This window comes from Linepithema humile, chromosome 1 (genome assembly GCF_040581485.1).
Source record: "Linepithema humile isolate Giens D197 chromosome 1, Lhum_UNIL_v1.0, whole genome shotgun sequence".
NCBI classification, from domain to species: domain Eukaryota; kingdom Metazoa; phylum Arthropoda; class Insecta; order Hymenoptera; family Formicidae; genus Linepithema; species Linepithema humile.
Genome location: NC_090128.1, coordinates 22889920 through 22906235, shown reverse-complemented (window position 1 = coordinate 22906235; position 16316 = coordinate 22889920). Strand labels below are relative to the sequence as shown.

Below are 16316 nucleotides of genomic sequence, written 5' to 3'. Positions count from 1 at the left end.
TAAAATTATTAATATATGCGATTAAGAATTAAGTTTTTGTATCCGAATTATAAATTCAATCAAATTAAAATGTTGTCTTTAATAAATTAAACTTTTGTTCTTTTTCATTTAACCACACCCTCCTCGTTCGTCACCCCCCTCACACCTTCCCTCTCAAATTGCGCACAAAGGTTCCGCCCCGGGTAATAGGGATTCAATTCCTTGACCCAAAAAGGGAACCACGAGCGGTTGACTTGTTGACGGAGTAAAAACGACTCTTCCAGTCGCTGACCCGTCGCAAGTCCTAAACGTGCCGCTCGGCTCGTGCGGTCAGGTCCGTTTACGTCGATCGCCGAGCCCAACGAAAAAATTCTACATCTATCAGGACGTAACAGCACATTTTATTTGAAATTTCCATTGATGATAACTACTTCCATTAAATTTGATAACATAAAGTGTTTTTAATTTCTCTGCCATTTTCTTTAATTTAATTTTGATTGAATGAAACAGATTCGACGATTTACAATTGAGTCACTTTAGATGAGAAATAATCCACTATCTTCTCACTTTTTTGAATTCGTTTAGACAATGTTAAAAAATGTTTTTGATAATCAATGCGCACGACGCACTCGATTGCGCACACGATTTAACGCGGAAGATCGATTTACGAAAACTGATTTCGCGGACTTATTATTTCACTAAGCCACAGTTTACCAACGTTCTGTGCCCATTACCTTTTGAATCAAATGTGAAATAATATATATTCGATCGTTTAACCTTTTTAATTAATCAATTGAAAATACAAAGATCATGAGAAGAAGAATTATTATTATATATCGTAATCAAGGTGATAACAATATTTCAATAAATATGTTTATAGTGAAAATAAAATAAGTACTTGATTTTAAATGTAAATTATAATAATTTACTCCAATACTTTCTAAATATCTACCGATATTAGAAATATCTTTCTAAATATTATAGCTATTGATTGATAGCTTTTATTGTTATGAGCTTCCGCGTTCAGGATTTTCATTCCGGTGTTACTTATTCTAATTACGTTTTACGTATATTTAGATATGTTTATTATTAACGAATCGTTTTAGATCATTTTATTAGCTATTGCTAAAATTATATTTTTCCAGATTGCAAGGTATTAATAATTCTTAAATCAAATAAAATCAATAAGGAGCGTAAAGAGCCACAATGCTAGATTTTCGTGCAAAGGTTATGATATATTCATTAAAAATGTTTACAAACGTTTCAGCCTGCCATCAGGCCTTCTTCAATGTACAAAATAAGAAACAATAAAATATAAAATTCGCCCGCAATGATTAAATAATTAAAAGATGTAAAAGACGTATTTGCAATCCTTTATCGACCATATTGTTGTTCGTTAATAAATTAGATAGGACTGCAATAGATGCAAAAAAATACAATAATAGTTAAAATAAATAAAATAAAAAGAAGGTAAAATTAAGAAAAAAGATAAACGTACTTGTATTAATTACATGATGGAGAAGCGCTCGCCCAAGTAGAAGGAACGAGATGGAAAAGTTAAGACCAGATGTCTTTACATGTTGAACTTGAATATTTTAGTGATCGTAATTTGTTATTGGTATCGTAATTGGTTGTTGAAATTCAGAAATTCCAATTGACGGTAGAAAGGGAGAAAGGGGGGGAGGGGAAGGAGTCAATAGGGAAGGAGAAAGATGGGGGTAAAAGGAAATTGGTAGAGGAAAAAGGAGGAAAAAAAAATTTATAGAGGAGGAATTAAATTAATAATCGGGAGATAGGCATCAGGTAAATGATCCGTGTCGTTTTGATTATTGAGCCCTGCATTTTGTCTTTTAATAAAGACCATTTTAGAAATCAGTCTTTTCGGATAAGAGGGTTCACCGTCCAATATCTTAACATTATTCCAATCAAAATCATGGGAAGAATCAATTCTGTGTTTGGAAATGACAGAAGAAGAACAGCTCTTCTTATTAATGTCGTTTTTATGTTCTTTTATTCTGGTGTTAAGTTGTCTTTTCGTCTGTCCAACATAAGTCATATTACAATTAATAATTCTTCCCTCCCATGGGTACACCTTGTCGTGGTGGGAGGGCTCAGTATCCTTCAGGATGGTGGTTTATCCTTAAGGATTTAAAGGGTAAACCATCCTGAAGGAGAAGCTAACGTACCCTCGACACAGCATTGCCACGAGTCGATCAATGGCTCTTATGTGGCGAGCGCATGTAATGCATTGAAATGATTATAACAATTGGGCCCTAGCGAATCATCTTTAAAGTGATTGAATTTATTTAATGTAATGTAATATTTTACTTTTACAATAATAATATTTTATTCCTTGAAAAGCAAATAATTTCAATTCTTCCAACTTACAATAAAGTTAAATTAAAGTTTTTACTGAATATTTACTAAAAAGTTATTAGGACCTTGAATAAGTTCTCGCTGTTTTTTTTGTTAAAAAAAAACATTAATTTAAAATATAAGGCTTACAATAACTTTACTCAAAGTATTGTCCATCATTAGAGACCACTTTCTCCCATCTTTCTGGCAGTAATTGAATCCCCCGTCGAAAAAACGATTCATCTTTTGACGCAATCCATGAATCGACCCATTTTTCGGTTTCTTCGAAAGAATGGAAGCGCTGCTCGCTCAAACCATGCGCCATCGACCGAAACAAGTGGTAATCCGAGGGGGCTATGTCCGGTGAATACGGCGGGTGAGGTAGAACTTCCCATTGAAGCGTTTCCAGGTAAGTTTTGACTGGTTTTGCCACATGTGGCCGAGCATTGTCATGTAACAAAATGACTTTTGGATCATTCCTAACGCTTTTAAACGTTTTGAAACTGTTGACGCATCTACTTGCAATGTTTTCCCGAGCTCTACTAGCGTCTGACATGGATCTAGATCAAGCAATGCCTCCAATTCTTCGTCTTCAAACTTTGTCGGTGCTCCAGAACGTTCTTTATCTTCAAGGTCAAAGTCATTATTTTTAAAGCGCCTAAACCAGTCTCTGCATGTCGTATTCGACAGAGCATTGTCACCATATGTTTCAACAAGAATTCTGTGTGCTTCAGCTGCAGATTTATTTTGAATAAAGCAGTGCAATAAAATTCCCCGCAAAAACACTTTATTTGGCACAAAAGTAGACATTTTCGCAATAGGTAATTAAACACGTGGTTGACACTGTGGTAAACTGTATCTACTAGAATTTGAGGTTACATATAGTACTACTTAGCTGATGCGTTTCCGTACGAAATTCCATGCACAGAGTGCCGCTACGCCATCTTTTAAGAAACAGCGAGAACTTATTCAAGGACCTAATAGTTTTTCCTCAATGTATAAGAATTTGATTAAAAATTATGGGAAATAAAGGAAAAAATTAATATGTACAATAATTTTATTTATAAAATACTAAGTTTAACACATTATTAATCTGAACTCGATTTTGTATTTTACAGATCAACTCCGCTCTTGTCCGTTGCGTATGATGGATGGCAACCGCTACGGCTATGGCTACGGCTGCGGCTACGGTTACGGCTACGGCTATGGCTACGGCAAGGGCTGCCGGCAACGGTTGCGGCTGCGGCTACGGCTGGTGCCTACGAATGCGGCTGCGGCTACGGTTGGGCTAGGCTACATAGCTACGGGCCACTCTATAATTCGTCGCTAATGCTGGACATTAGCGACTTATTGAAGAATGGCCCTGCGGCCACGCCTATGTCAATGATCAAGTTTGCGGACGCGTCTACGCCCACGCCGTCGCCAAAGCGCACGCCAGCCCCCAACGCCGTAGTCTACGCTAATGCTAAAACCTACGCCAACGCCAAAGCCTACGCCAACACCAACTCCTACGCCATCGTCAACGCCCACGCCCACGCTGACGCTAACGTCAACACCAACGCCAATAAAATATACGAGGCCTAACGAATCATCTTTCAGGTAATTGCATTTATTTATTAATAGGTATTTTAGTATCATAATAATATTTTTTTCCTTGAAAAGCAAATAATTTCAATTCTTTCAACTTACAATGAAGTTAAATTAAAGTTTTTACTGAATATTTACTAAAAAATTAGTTTTTTCTCAATGTATAAGAATTTGATTAAAAATTATGGGAAATAAAGAAAAAATTTAATATGTACAATAATTTTATTTATAAAATACTAAGTTTAACACATTATTAATCTGAACTCGATTTTGTATTTTACAGATCAACTCCGCTCTCGTCCGTTGCGTATGATGGATGGCAACCGCTACGGCTATGGCTACGGCTGCGGCTACGGTTACGGCTACGGCTATGGCTACGGCAAGGGCTGCCGGCAACGGTTGCGGCTGCGGCTACGGCTGGTGCCTACGAATGCGGCTGCGGCTACGGTTGGGCTAGGCTACATAGCTACGGGCCACTCTATAATTCGTCGCTAATGCTGGACATTAGCGACTTATTGAAGAATGGCCCTGCGGCCACGCCTATGTCAATGATCAAGTTTGCGGACGCGTCTACGCCCACGCCGTCGCCAAAGCGCACGCCAGCCCCCAACGCCGTAGTCTACGCTAATGCTAAAACCTACGCCAACGCCAAAGCCTACGCCAACACCAACTCCTACGCCATCGTCAACGCCCACGCCCACGCTGACGCTAACGTCAACACCAACGCCAATAAAATATACGAGGCCTAACGAATCATCTTTCAGGTAATTGCATTTATTTATTAATAGGTATTTTAGTATCATAATAATATTTTTTTCCTTGAAAAGCAAATAATTTCAATTCTTTCAACTTACAATGAAGTTAAATTAAAGTTTTTACTGAATATTTACTAAAAAATTAGTTTTTTTTCAATGTATAAAAATTTGATTAAAAATTATGGGAAATAAAGGAAAAATTGTCTTACATAACATGTAATTTGAGCACTGAGTCTCCGTGAGTTGTCAACTTCACGGAGTTGTCTTTTCTGGGTGTTTTTATCGTGGTTCTCTTTCCACGAAGATGGTTGTCGATCAAGACTAACCCTCGCGGCTCGTGTAAAGCACCGGCCTTCGGCCCCATACTTGGGGTTACGGTGTAAGTCGCCACCTATTTCCCCCCCCCCCCCCTCGTGCACGGCCAGCCGTCATGTCGAAACACCGGCGTGCTAAGAATGGCAAGATCCCGGATTTTTTATCGAGGTTTACTCCTCTATCCTGGTGTCGTGAATAACACGCCTAACGGGTCCAGGCATCCGGGGGTTTGGAATCAAAGTCCCCGTCTTTTACCAGCGATTGGGAATAGTCCCTACAGGAGTTGTTGGGTTCCTCACGGTTCCTCCAGCGGAGGGAACCGTGTACCTCTTGCCCCGAAGAGAGGTCTCAGCGGACCACCCTTCGGAGCCCACCGGGGTGAAAAAGAGAGAGGTCGCTAGGCTCTCCCATCTCCCACCCAGCATTATCACGGCGCGTTATTCACGCCTAGGCGCGGAGGGCATGGCCTTATCCGGCCACCTCCTTGGCCCCTCCTCCTCCTTCTCTGAGAGGAGGTCGTGCCTCCCTCCCCCCTTCTCTCCCGCTCAACCTTCTCCTTCCGAGACATTACCGTCTCACAGAAGGAGGAGACTGCCACCCAACTCTCCTCTCTTTCCAACATCCCTCTAACCAGGGAAGGAAGAGAGAGGTTTCCGCCCACCATTTCGACCAGGGCCCGACGCTCTACGGTCCACGCTGGGCACTCCTCCAGCGTGTGCTGCGCCGAGTCCCGGTTGGCCGCGCAATGGTAGCACCGCGTAGTGCGCTGCTTACCTATTCGGCACAGGTAGTCACCAAAGCAATCATACCCGGTGAAAACCTGCGCCAGGCAGAACGAAATTCCGCCTCCCCTCCTGCCTACCCACTTCTGTAGGCAGGGCTGGATAGTCTCGACGGTCTTCAGTTCCGGAAGACCCGGAGTATTGTGTTCGCCCAGTCGGTGTTTCCACTCTCTGAGCGCCCACCTCCGGGCCCTCGCCTTTTCCCTTTCCATTTTCTTGGGAATGATTTCCGGGGAAATGCCACTCCGTCCGACCTCAATCGCGCACCGATAAGCTTCGGCGCGCGAACTAGCGACTAGGTCGAACGGGAGCACCTTTGCCAGGGTCGTGGACGCCACGTACGACACCGTCCGATAACAACGGGCGACCCTGATGGCCATGCGCCGATCGGCCTTACGCACCAAGGCGCTGGCGCGTTTATTGGCCATCAGTCGTTTGCCCAAATCGGTGCCCCGTAAAGAAATACCAATCGGACGGTGTTCGTGTAAAGGTGCCGGACTTTGGCACCTGGATCGTCGAGATTGGGCAGGAGGCGACACAACGCTTTCGCCATCCTGGGAGGTCCACTCTGGGAGCTAGAGCATCGAAATGCTGTATGAACTCTTAGAGTCCATCCAGGGTAAAGCCCAGATATTTTATCTGGAACCCCACAGGGATTCGGGACCCTCCGACGTTAATGTATGTCGGAGGTGGTCTTCCTCCTGTCTTCTTGTAGAAGAACAGGGCTTCTTTTTTCTTGTAGAAGAACAGGGTTTTTGTCTTTTGAGGAGCCACCTCTAATCCTAGGCCCCGTATTACGCGCACTACGCTGGCCACGGCTGCGGTTGCTACAGCCGCGGCCTCTTTTCAATCCTCCCCCCGAGCCATGACAAGTGTGTCGTCGGCGTAACAGACGACGTCAAAGCCAGGGGGAAGGACCGCTCGAAGCACTACATCGTACCCGAAATTCCACAGCATCAGGCCCAAAACAGACCCCTGTGGAACCCCGCGGTACATCCTCCTCTCGCACACCGCGCCTGTTCCGTCCTTGTATGCGAACGTTCTGCCCCGGAGGTAGTCCCACAGGACTGCCCGGAGATACGGGAGCAGCTGAAGATGTTCAAATGCTGCCCCAGACAGTCCCAGGGGAGGGAGTTGAAGGCGTTCACAATATCCAACAATACCGCTAGTGCCACCTCTCCCCCCCTTCTCCACTACGGCCTCCGAGAAAAAACAGACGTGGCGTATTGCATCCAAAGTCGACCGTCCCTCCCGGAAGCCGTATTGTTTATCACTTGAAGTGGGACCATCCCGAGACAGGTGCTGAACGAGGCGTCCTACGATTACTCGCTCATAGAGCTTACCCGCCTCATCCAGCAAGCATATAGGCCGGTATGCGGAGGGTTGCTCCGGCGGCTTGCCATCTTTTTGGAGGAGAACCAGATTGGCTCTCCTCCACCGCGAGGAGAAGGCACCGGATCTGAGGCAGGCGGTGAACAGCCGCCCCATCCGATCGCCCAGCACCCTCGTCGCCAGGGCCCATGACCTGCCGGGAGTTCCGTCGGGTCTAGACGCCTTGGCCGCACCGCCAAGCCTGGCCCGCACTGCGGACATTTCCTCTGCCGAGACTGCCGGCTCCTCGGGCCACACCTCCCCAACCGTGGGGGGGAGGGATGATAGTTCCCCCTACTAGAAACAGTTGTCCACAATATTCCCGAAAAATTCCGGTTTAAGTTTCTTTGCAGTCGGGGGCGCCCTTGGTTTCAACTTCTTGAGAACTATCTTGAAGAGACGTCCCCACGGATTCCCGGTCCAGGGTGGAAATAAGCTCCTTTTACACCCTGGCCTTCGCTGTTTCGATGGCGGCTCGGAGGGCGTTTTGCGCTGCACGAAACCTCTCCAAAGCTATAGTCGTTTCGGCGTGATCCCCTCTTCTGCGTGTTCGCAGGAATCTGCGCCTGGCGGCCGAGGAAAGACGCCTAAGCTCGGCGATCTCCCCGGTCCACCAGTGCATCGTCCTACTGGGGGACCGTTTCGATCGTGGCATGGACGCGTCACACGCGTTTTCAACCATGCCCACGACCCTCATGGCTTCCTGATCCAAGTATACGGCCTGACCGGATGGCATCGGCTAGGATTCCGCCAAAACAACCGCCATCAGGACGTCCTCCTCCATCTTCCGAAGGACCCAGCCCCTTTTCGGGGTGCTACGCCGGCGACGGCCGAGCGTTACGGTTGGGGTGGTCGAGGCCTCGATCACGATATATCGATGATCGGAACCCGAGTCCAGGTCTTCTTCCACCCTCCAACCCGTAACCCCGCGTGCGGCCGACGGAGAAGTCTACGTGAGATCCACGATGGACTCCCCCCGGGTACGCACGCAGGTGCTCCTCGAGCCTGTGTTTAACAGACACAGGCCGAGTGCCGCCGCCCTATCTCCCCCCCTCTCCTGTCGGTTCGCGAAGAATTCCATAACATCGACCAGGTGTTGAAATCCCCCGCAACAATGGTGGGTCGGGAGAGGCATCTACGAATGCAGTCCCCAAGCCCTGACAGGAAGGTTTTAAAGGAGGGGAGCTTCCACCTCGGTAAGACGTAACACCCGAGGATAAAATAATCCTCCCACTCCACCGTTACGTAGCCCAGCCCGGCCCCAAACTTGGAGCTTGGGAAGAAGTTCGCGGTGGGCCGCCAGTAGATGGCGACCCCCTCACCCGTAGGATCCGTAAACCAATGGGGGTGGTCCTCCGGGGTCCAGTAGAGCTCCGAGGCCACCCCCAATTCAAATCCACCCTCCGCCATGGTTTGTAGGAACAAATCCTGTGCCACGGCGGAGTGGTTCACATTCGCCTGGAGGATCCTTAAGGGTGGCACGGCCCTAGTCGGAATCTTCCAGTTGCTGATCACCTCTGACTCCTTAGCGGTCGGTGTTGGCTTGTGTTTGCCAACACCACGCCGTTCAAAGTCCCCCTTGGGCCTCTCCTCCTTCGGCTTAATCCAGGGGGTCTCATCCTCCTCTGAGGTCGCCTCCGCGATTGATTTTTGGGCGGGCGCGGGGGCCAATGCCACGCTCAATGTGCCCACCTCCTTGTTGTTTTCTGTGGGGGCGGACGCGGGGGCCAATGCCGCGTTCGGAACACTCACCACCACCATTACCGTTCCTGCGGGAGCGGACGCGGGGGCCAAGGCCGCGTCCGGGGTTCCCGCCTCCCCCACCTTTATTTTTTCTGCAGCTCCTAGTGGAGCGGACGCGGGGGCCAAAGCCGCGCCCGTCTTCTCCTCCTTCCTAGCCGCCACCTCCTTTGGTGCCTTAGGGGCGGGCACGGGGGCTAACGCCGTGCTCGCGGTAACGTCCCTTCTTCCCACCTTCGGCCTGGGAGCCCTGCATGATGGACCTGTCACTCTGTAAATGTGGGGGAGCCCCCTATCCCTGCATACAGGACAGCTCGCCGGAGGCCGCACAATCTCGTGCGAGATGACCGGTCGAACCGCACCTGTAGCAGGTGCCACTTCTGTCTACCGGGCCTGTGCAATTGGTGCGCACGTGGCTTTTTTTTAGGCACCTAAAACATTGTAAGGGCCTCTCCTCGAGGATTAAGGCCCTTATTTTGGCCCAACCGACCTGGATGCGGCCCGTCTAGGGGGCCTAGGAGGCATCAGGCGACGGCAAAACAACATTGTGGTAAGTAATTTATCGTTAAAAACGTTATTTTTTAAAAATAATAGTGCAGGGACTGATTTAAAACACAAGTATTGTTTCAATCAAAGAGCTATTTTGATTAAAATAAAAGATAGAACTATGTATCCGTATTACACACAGAATGATCACAATATGATATAACAAAGCTTCAGAAGCATAAGTGAATAATACAATTATATTCCTTAATTTATTTCAAGTAAATTTGAGTTAAATTTAAATTTAAAAATTTAATTCTTTGTTTAGACGTGTGCACATAAATAAACGAATATAAAGTTTAATGTGCGCAGTAATTATTTTATAAATATTAATTATTTCAAACACTAATCTGCATTTATTTTTTTATTTTACAGATCAACTTTGTGCGCGTAATCGGTGCTACAAAATATATTCGTTCCGTCGTATAGTATAACAAAATGCGCGTCGGGAGTGCCGTTAATGCCGAGAGTTATAGCGAATCTATAGATGAACGCATTTTTGCTGTATGACAAATATTGGGACACGATTTTTTTTGACTTTAGGCTTGGCTCGGGGGAGGGAAAGGTCGGTTTCAATCATAAAATCTCGACTACGGCAGGGCAATCTTCGGTTCTACGTGCAGCGCGCTAGTTGTACAGATAGCCGGACTGTCGAAGGTAGTCGAGGACGGCTACCGGAGTTAGTCAAACGCTACCGATTGCTTTTCAGATGTCTTGTATCTAGTCCGTTGATTGGATGACTAATCACCTCATCTTCTTCGAGCTTATCTTTGCCTTCTGTTTTGAGAGAATCGTGCCCCAATTGGTAAATGTGGTCGTCTGAAACGCGGACGGAATTCGCGCGTAACGTCACAGCTTGGACAATTCGGTTCGATTCGCCTGTGATGTCGGGAGTGCCGTTTTAAGTATCGCGCGATTTTCGTATTCAGGTACGCATGCGAGCAATGCATGCGCCGCGAACGCGTGAGATTCAATGTGAGTGCTTCGAAGGACCACTGAGAGGAGGAGGAGGCTCAGGAGGAGCATCGGGCGCCGGCGGAGCAACTTTACGGTAAGCAATAATTCATTTATTTGTTGAAAATATTGTACACACACACATTAAAATATTTGAAAGACAAAATATTCACATTAGTTAATATTTATTATTATTTGAATTTATTCGCATATTTTTTTACTTTTTATTTAAATAATTAAACTTTTTTAATAATTCTTTTATTACATATTTGCTTAGAAAACGAATTAAAAGTTCGATGTACTCAATATTTTTTATGATTTCACAAATATTTCATATTGTAAACGCTGCTATAATTTTGATTTATTTCGTGTTTTACAGATCAACTATGCAGATCAACAGAACAACAACTCCGCTGCTGCGCATCGATCGGTGAGTTAGTTTAATTTGTCTTTTATTATTAAGATAATGGATCAAATAATGGTGTAAAAATATATAAACGCGAGACACTTTGCAGGTCGTATAATTTTTATTGCCTTATAGTAGTTATATCAAAATTTTATTCTCTCGTATTTTTTAAAAGTATTTTGAGTTGTACGTGCATTTGTTTTTAAAAGAACGAAGTACTTATTTTTTTAGTTTTAATTTATATTAAATTTAATTATGTGTTACTAATACATTAAAAAAAAGCAAAGTGTTTCTAATTTTGATTTTGATTGAGTCCGAAGTTGAAACAACTTTCATCAGCCTAATAGCCTTTTGAATGCATATATATTAAATATTAATCATATAATATTAAAAATATAATCATACACCAGAATACTTTGAATGAAATTATAAAAGGTACACTATTTCTTCGATTCATTATCTTAAAATGGATAGACTAGGACTTAGATGCGTTGATAAATATTTAATCCTGGAATATTTCCTAAATGTATTTCATGATTGACAGATCAGAACAAAATATATTGAATTATTCAGAAAGTTTGTAGAATTTTTTGATGACAGAATTGAAAACAATTTTTATATGTTTATATATCTTTATTTAATAATGTATGCACAAGTTGTTAAAGATGGCCAAAAATTGTCGAAAACAATGGTGCATATATTTCTGAACAAAAATGACTCTAAACATATAAAAATTGTTTTCAATTTTATTATAAAAATTATTACAAATTTTTTAAATAACCTAATATATTTTTATTCTGAATAATGTACTTATGTTTATATATTTATATATGTTTATATATTTATTTATATTTTTTTATATGAGAAAAAATAGAAGAAAAAAAATATTTAAAAAAAAAGGTTATACATAAAATAAAAGATAGAACTTGTTAATACATGGAAAAAAAGTATTTGCTGCCGCAGTAAATTTTATATAAGCTATCGTAGCAAAATTTCTTACAGTTAATTATTATTTGAACAGCAAAGAGATTTGTTATAGATAATAATTTTATTTATCGAAATTAGAGTTGTTAAATCTGCAAATTATATTGCTAATATATAATAAAAAATTTATTTTTATCTTACTATCAAAATTTGTATTAATGGCGACAATTTCTTTGCAATCGTAAAATAAATTTATTAAAAATAAATTATTTTGTTGTAACAGCGAATTTTAACTTGTTTTCTCATCTAAAAAATTTGTCGATTTTTTGAACAAAACAGATTTGTTGCATATCGAATAATCTGTAAAAGTAGTTACAGTAGCAAAATTTTATTGCTAACATATTTAACATGCAATAACAACATTTTATTGCGATAGCAAAATTCCTTTTCTGTGTGTAAATGTGTACTTTCATTTCTTCCTTTCCTACGGTAAGTGATTTATTTTTTTATATCTTTCCAGGATTAAATATTATAAATTGGCGTTGAAAAGCAAAAGTAAGAAAATTTTTAAATACAAATGTACCACAAATGTATCACAAATTTAAATTAAAAATAAAAAAGAAAATTCTTTTACACAAATGTAAATATATTAATAAATTATGATATATTTGAAATAATTTATTTAATAAAAAAGGAGTGCATTTTTTATTAACAATTTATTTACAATTTTGAAATATATATTTATTCTTGCTATACGTCAATTTCTTCGCAATCTTTCCTAGCCTACCCATGCATCCGTGGTCCTATGGCTTAACACTAGAACACTAGAATTATCAAAGCGGTCAAAATGACCGGTTTATTCATTTTAGAATAATTATTTAAATTTATAATGTATTTGTTGAGATTTTTTTCTGTGATTTGTGTTGCATTGTGTTAAATAATTAAATTGATTAATGTACTTTTTATCTTTATCAACTTTTAAAAAGAAAGAAAAAAGAAATAAAAATTGGTATATGTTAATCGTCGGTAGTTCTAGTGTTGATCCCATGGTTGAGCGCGGAAATTCGAAATTCGTGGTCCCGTCGATGATGGTCGAGCACAGATCTCGAAACAACGTTGATACGATCGATCATTGAATAATGATCGACTATCAACAAAAATTTTGGACGCAACTAGCGGAAACTGAGCTGAGCTCTGCGCTAGCGTCTTTTGAGAAACACCAAGGTAGTAGCTCTCAGATTTTGGATGCAAATAGCGGTAACTGAGCCAAGCTCTGCGCTAAAGCATCCTGCGGAAAACTCCCTTCCGAAATTCAGATGCAAATGGCGGTAACTGAGCCGAGCTCTGCGCTAAAGCATCCTGCGAAAAATTCCCTTCCGAATTTCAGATGCAAATGGCAGTAACTGAGCTGAGCTCTGCGCTAAGCATCTCGCGAAAAAAATTCCCAAACGATTCCGCGAAAAACTTCCAAACGGTTCCGCGATTTAATCTCATTAAATCTTATCTATTTAAGATTTTTTGTATGAACTCTTAGGTATAAAATTTCTAATTAGGTAGGATTTTCTACTAGATAAAGTTTTTGGGTAGGTAGGTAGGATCTTAAAACTTTTTATCACTTCTATATTGTATTTTTTTTTTTAATTCTTTGCTGTCGATAAACTTTGGAACTTCTGCTTTGGCAGTTAGTTTGTAGCTTATTGATGACAAAAATAATGATAAAACTTCGGGTGGGCAAACAGCAAGATTCTCTTTCAAAAAACGGAAGATATTTCTTGCGTAAATTATGAAAAAGTTTGAACGTTTAAATGTTTAGATTAATAAATTTCATTAATAAAATATTACTACGTTTTGAATTATAAGAGATACTTTTGATTATAAATTAAAAATTGTATTGTTCAGCTCTTTTTAACTAAAGTATTTTGCATTATATGTTAAACTTTTGAACGTTTAAATGATTTTATTGACATATTATTGCTATATTGACATATTATTTTCATTTTGTATTATCTTGTATATCATTTCGATGGAATACAGGATAATATCTTAAGAAAAATTGTAATAAGCTAAATGTCCCAATGGCTGGATATGTCTCAATCTCCGAAAATATATGAACAAAATAATTTTTTAATATTTATAAATATAATGTCCGGAAACTGTGGTAAATTTATATATCCAATTATTTTTGCAAATATTTAATATCGTCATTTAATAAAAGCAAATTTTAGTTTTAAATTTCCGCGAAGTAAGTTTTAATCTTTATTATATAATATTAAAAATATTATTTTCATAGAAAACATCACATCTTTAATAATAATTAATTCTTAAATATATTGCCACTGGAACATTTCTTTTAAATATTGTAAATTTGTAAAAATCTTTTTCTCATTTGTACAAAATATTGTCTTAATATATTGTATATTATATTGTATATTATATATTATATTATATAATTGTATATTGTATTACATATATATGTATGTATATCACATTATTGCATCTGTATGCAGCATTGTTGTATATATTTCTTCTTCATTATATATGTTTTCTGAATTTAATATTATTTATTGTATACTATTATTATATTGTATTTGGTTTTATTAAAATCTTTTCTCGACAAACAATGTATTTTATTTCACAACATTCTTTAAATCCTCTTTCCATTGAAAGAAAGAAAATGATTGTACCAGCAGAGAGAAGCCTGAGAGCGGTCATCCCCCCGATTTAGCTGCAACCACAATTCAAGACGCCTCTATGTGTACAAAACGTGCTATGTATCTAAAAGTTATAATCTTGCAACGTAAAAATTGTAAAGTAAGGACAAAATATAAAAATAGAATTTACAAAAATTAAAAAAACTTATATGTCGCGATTCTTGGATGCAATTTTTATTAACAAAATTGTCACGTATGTTTATGTTAAAAAGAACTTATTGTAAATTAAGCTTTAACATAAAAATAAATAATGACATGTGCATGTTTTTTTATTGAAAATTTATTTTATATACATCAATGTTACCCTACTAGCTTTGTGTTACCGACACTTTGTGCACATAGCATGGAACAGAACCAAACATTGTGCACATAGCATGTTACCCACTGGAAAGTATCGTGTACATGGCTCAGTAGTTCAATGTGCACGTTTTGTGCACATAGAGGCATCTTGAATTGTGGTTGCAGCTAAATCGGGGGGATGACCGCTCTCAGGCTTCTCTCTGGTTCTACAATAAGTTGCAAATGCTCTGTCGCCAGTCGCGAATGCTCCGTCTTATCAGAAATAACTAGAAATAGCGCTTTTTAATTAGTAGCAGAGAGAAGCCTGAGAGACGCCACGGCCAGGTTTTACGTGATCCGCCAAAGCGATACGCCACCTGTGGACCTAAAATATGGACATTGGAACTACGTAGCCATGTGCACAATTTTTGGTTTCGTTCCGTGCTATGTCCACGAAGGATCGATAATACAGAGTAATGTGCACATTGATGTATATTATACATGTATATTATACATCAATGTATATTAATGATGTATATTATATAATGATGTATATTATACATGTATATTATACATCAATGTCACATTACTCTGTATTATCGATCCTTCGTGGACATAGTACGGAACGAAACCAAAAATTGTGCACATGGCTACGTAGTTCCAATGTCCATATTTTAGGTCCACAGGTGGCGTATCGCTTTGGCGGATCACGTAAAACCTGGCCGTGGCGCCTCTCAGGCTTCTCTCTGTTAGTAGTTGCCATCCTTCGCGACTGGCGACGAGGCATTTGCAACTTATTGTAGAACCAGCCTTTTCGGTCACAGGAATGCCTTAACACATGAATTTGTCAACGATTCCCAGACAGCACAACATATCCAAAAGACGTCCAGAGGATGTTTTTGGACTACAAGACGTCCTCTGGATATCCTTCGGATATCCTTTGGATGTATTTTGGACATGTGTGCTATCTGGGTTGTCAAAGCACATTTGAATTGGCTTGTGAAATTTGCACTCGTGCAAGTAATAAATATGATTATTCATAGTCCAGAGTATTTTATAACTAAAAAATATTATATATATCTGAAAATTAGTGTTAGTGAAAATTATTATCTAAACATTTAGGGCCGGTTGTTCCAACTTCTTGGTAAGTTTATCCGTCAGTTATTTATTAATAAATATTAGTAATCTTTACTCAGTTGTTGGAATACCAAGTAAAATTACCTCTATCGTTATTACCAAGATGTAATTTTACTTGGTATTCCAACTATTGAGTAAGGATTACTGATATTTATTAATAAATAACTGACGGATAAATCTACCTAGAAGTTGGAACAACCGGCCCTTAAACTTCTAAACGTCCAAACTTTTTCGTAATTCTCGCCTGCGTTTTTAAGATGATGTCATTGTTTTTTCTGTGCAAGAAACTTCTTCCGTTTTTTGGAAAAGAAATCTTGTTGTTTATCCACCCGAAGTAATTTTTTGATAAATATACACATTTCAAACATTTTATGTACGTTACATTTCATATTATTTTATGTGCAACATTTTGCAAATAATGGTAACAAATAAATGATGCTTACTTTAACGTTGCTCCGTCGACGCTGGATGCTCCTGA

The 16316-nt window shown here is 40.3% G+C and overlaps 2 protein-coding genes across 2 annotated transcripts; one reads left to right on the top strand and one right to left on the bottom strand.

Annotated features, from left to right (window-relative positions):
• The first annotated feature begins 59 nt into the window (after positions 1 to 59).
• Positions 60 to 4698, top strand: LOC136998406 (uncharacterized). The gene is made up of 2 exons (XM_067350995.1): positions 60 to 3933; positions 4205 to 4698. Exons 1-2 carry the CDS (start codon positions 3797 to 3799, stop codon positions 4668 to 4670), a joined length of 603 nt encoding a protein of 200 aa, XP_067207096.1. The 5' UTR covers positions 60 to 3796; the 3' UTR covers positions 4671 to 4698.
• A 720-nt stretch (positions 4699 to 5418) lies between these two features.
• On the bottom strand, positions 5419 to 7366 carry LOC136997231 (uncharacterized). Its single transcript, XM_067347732.1, has 3 exons — positions 7117 to 7366; positions 6714 to 6862; positions 5419 to 6348 (listed from the first exon to the last, which is right to left on the bottom strand). The coding sequence occupies exons 1-3, from the start codon at positions 7364 to 7366 to the stop codon at positions 5419 to 5421; spliced, it is 1329 nt and encodes a 442-aa protein (XP_067203833.1).
• Positions 7367 to 16316: the final 8950 nt, after the last annotated feature.

What these genes read in the sequence shown, in the direction of transcription:
- LOC136998406 (XM_067350995.1), top strand. Translation starts at nt 3,797, where the DNA reads ATGCTAAAACCTACGCCAACGCCAAAGCCTACGCCAACACCAACTCCT. An exon ending in CCTAACGAATCATCTTTCAG is followed by an intron (nt 3,934 to 4,204) that starts GTAATTGCATTT and finishes TGTATTTTACAG; the next exon opens with ATCAACTCCGCTCTCGTCCG.
- LOC136997231 (XM_067347732.1), bottom strand. Translation starts at nt 7,366, where the DNA reads ATGTCCGCAGTGCGGGCCAGGCTTGGCGGTGCGGCCAAGGCGTCTAGA. An exon ending in ATGCTTGCTGGATGAGGCGG is followed by an intron (nt 6,863 to 7,116) that starts GTAAGCTCTATG and finishes GAACATCTTCAG; the next exon opens with CTGCTCCCGTATCTCCGGGC. An exon ending in CTGATGCTGTGGAATTTCGG is followed by an intron (nt 6,349 to 6,713) that starts GTACGATGTAGT and finishes TCGATGCTCTAG; the next exon opens with CTCCCAGAGTGGACCTCCCA.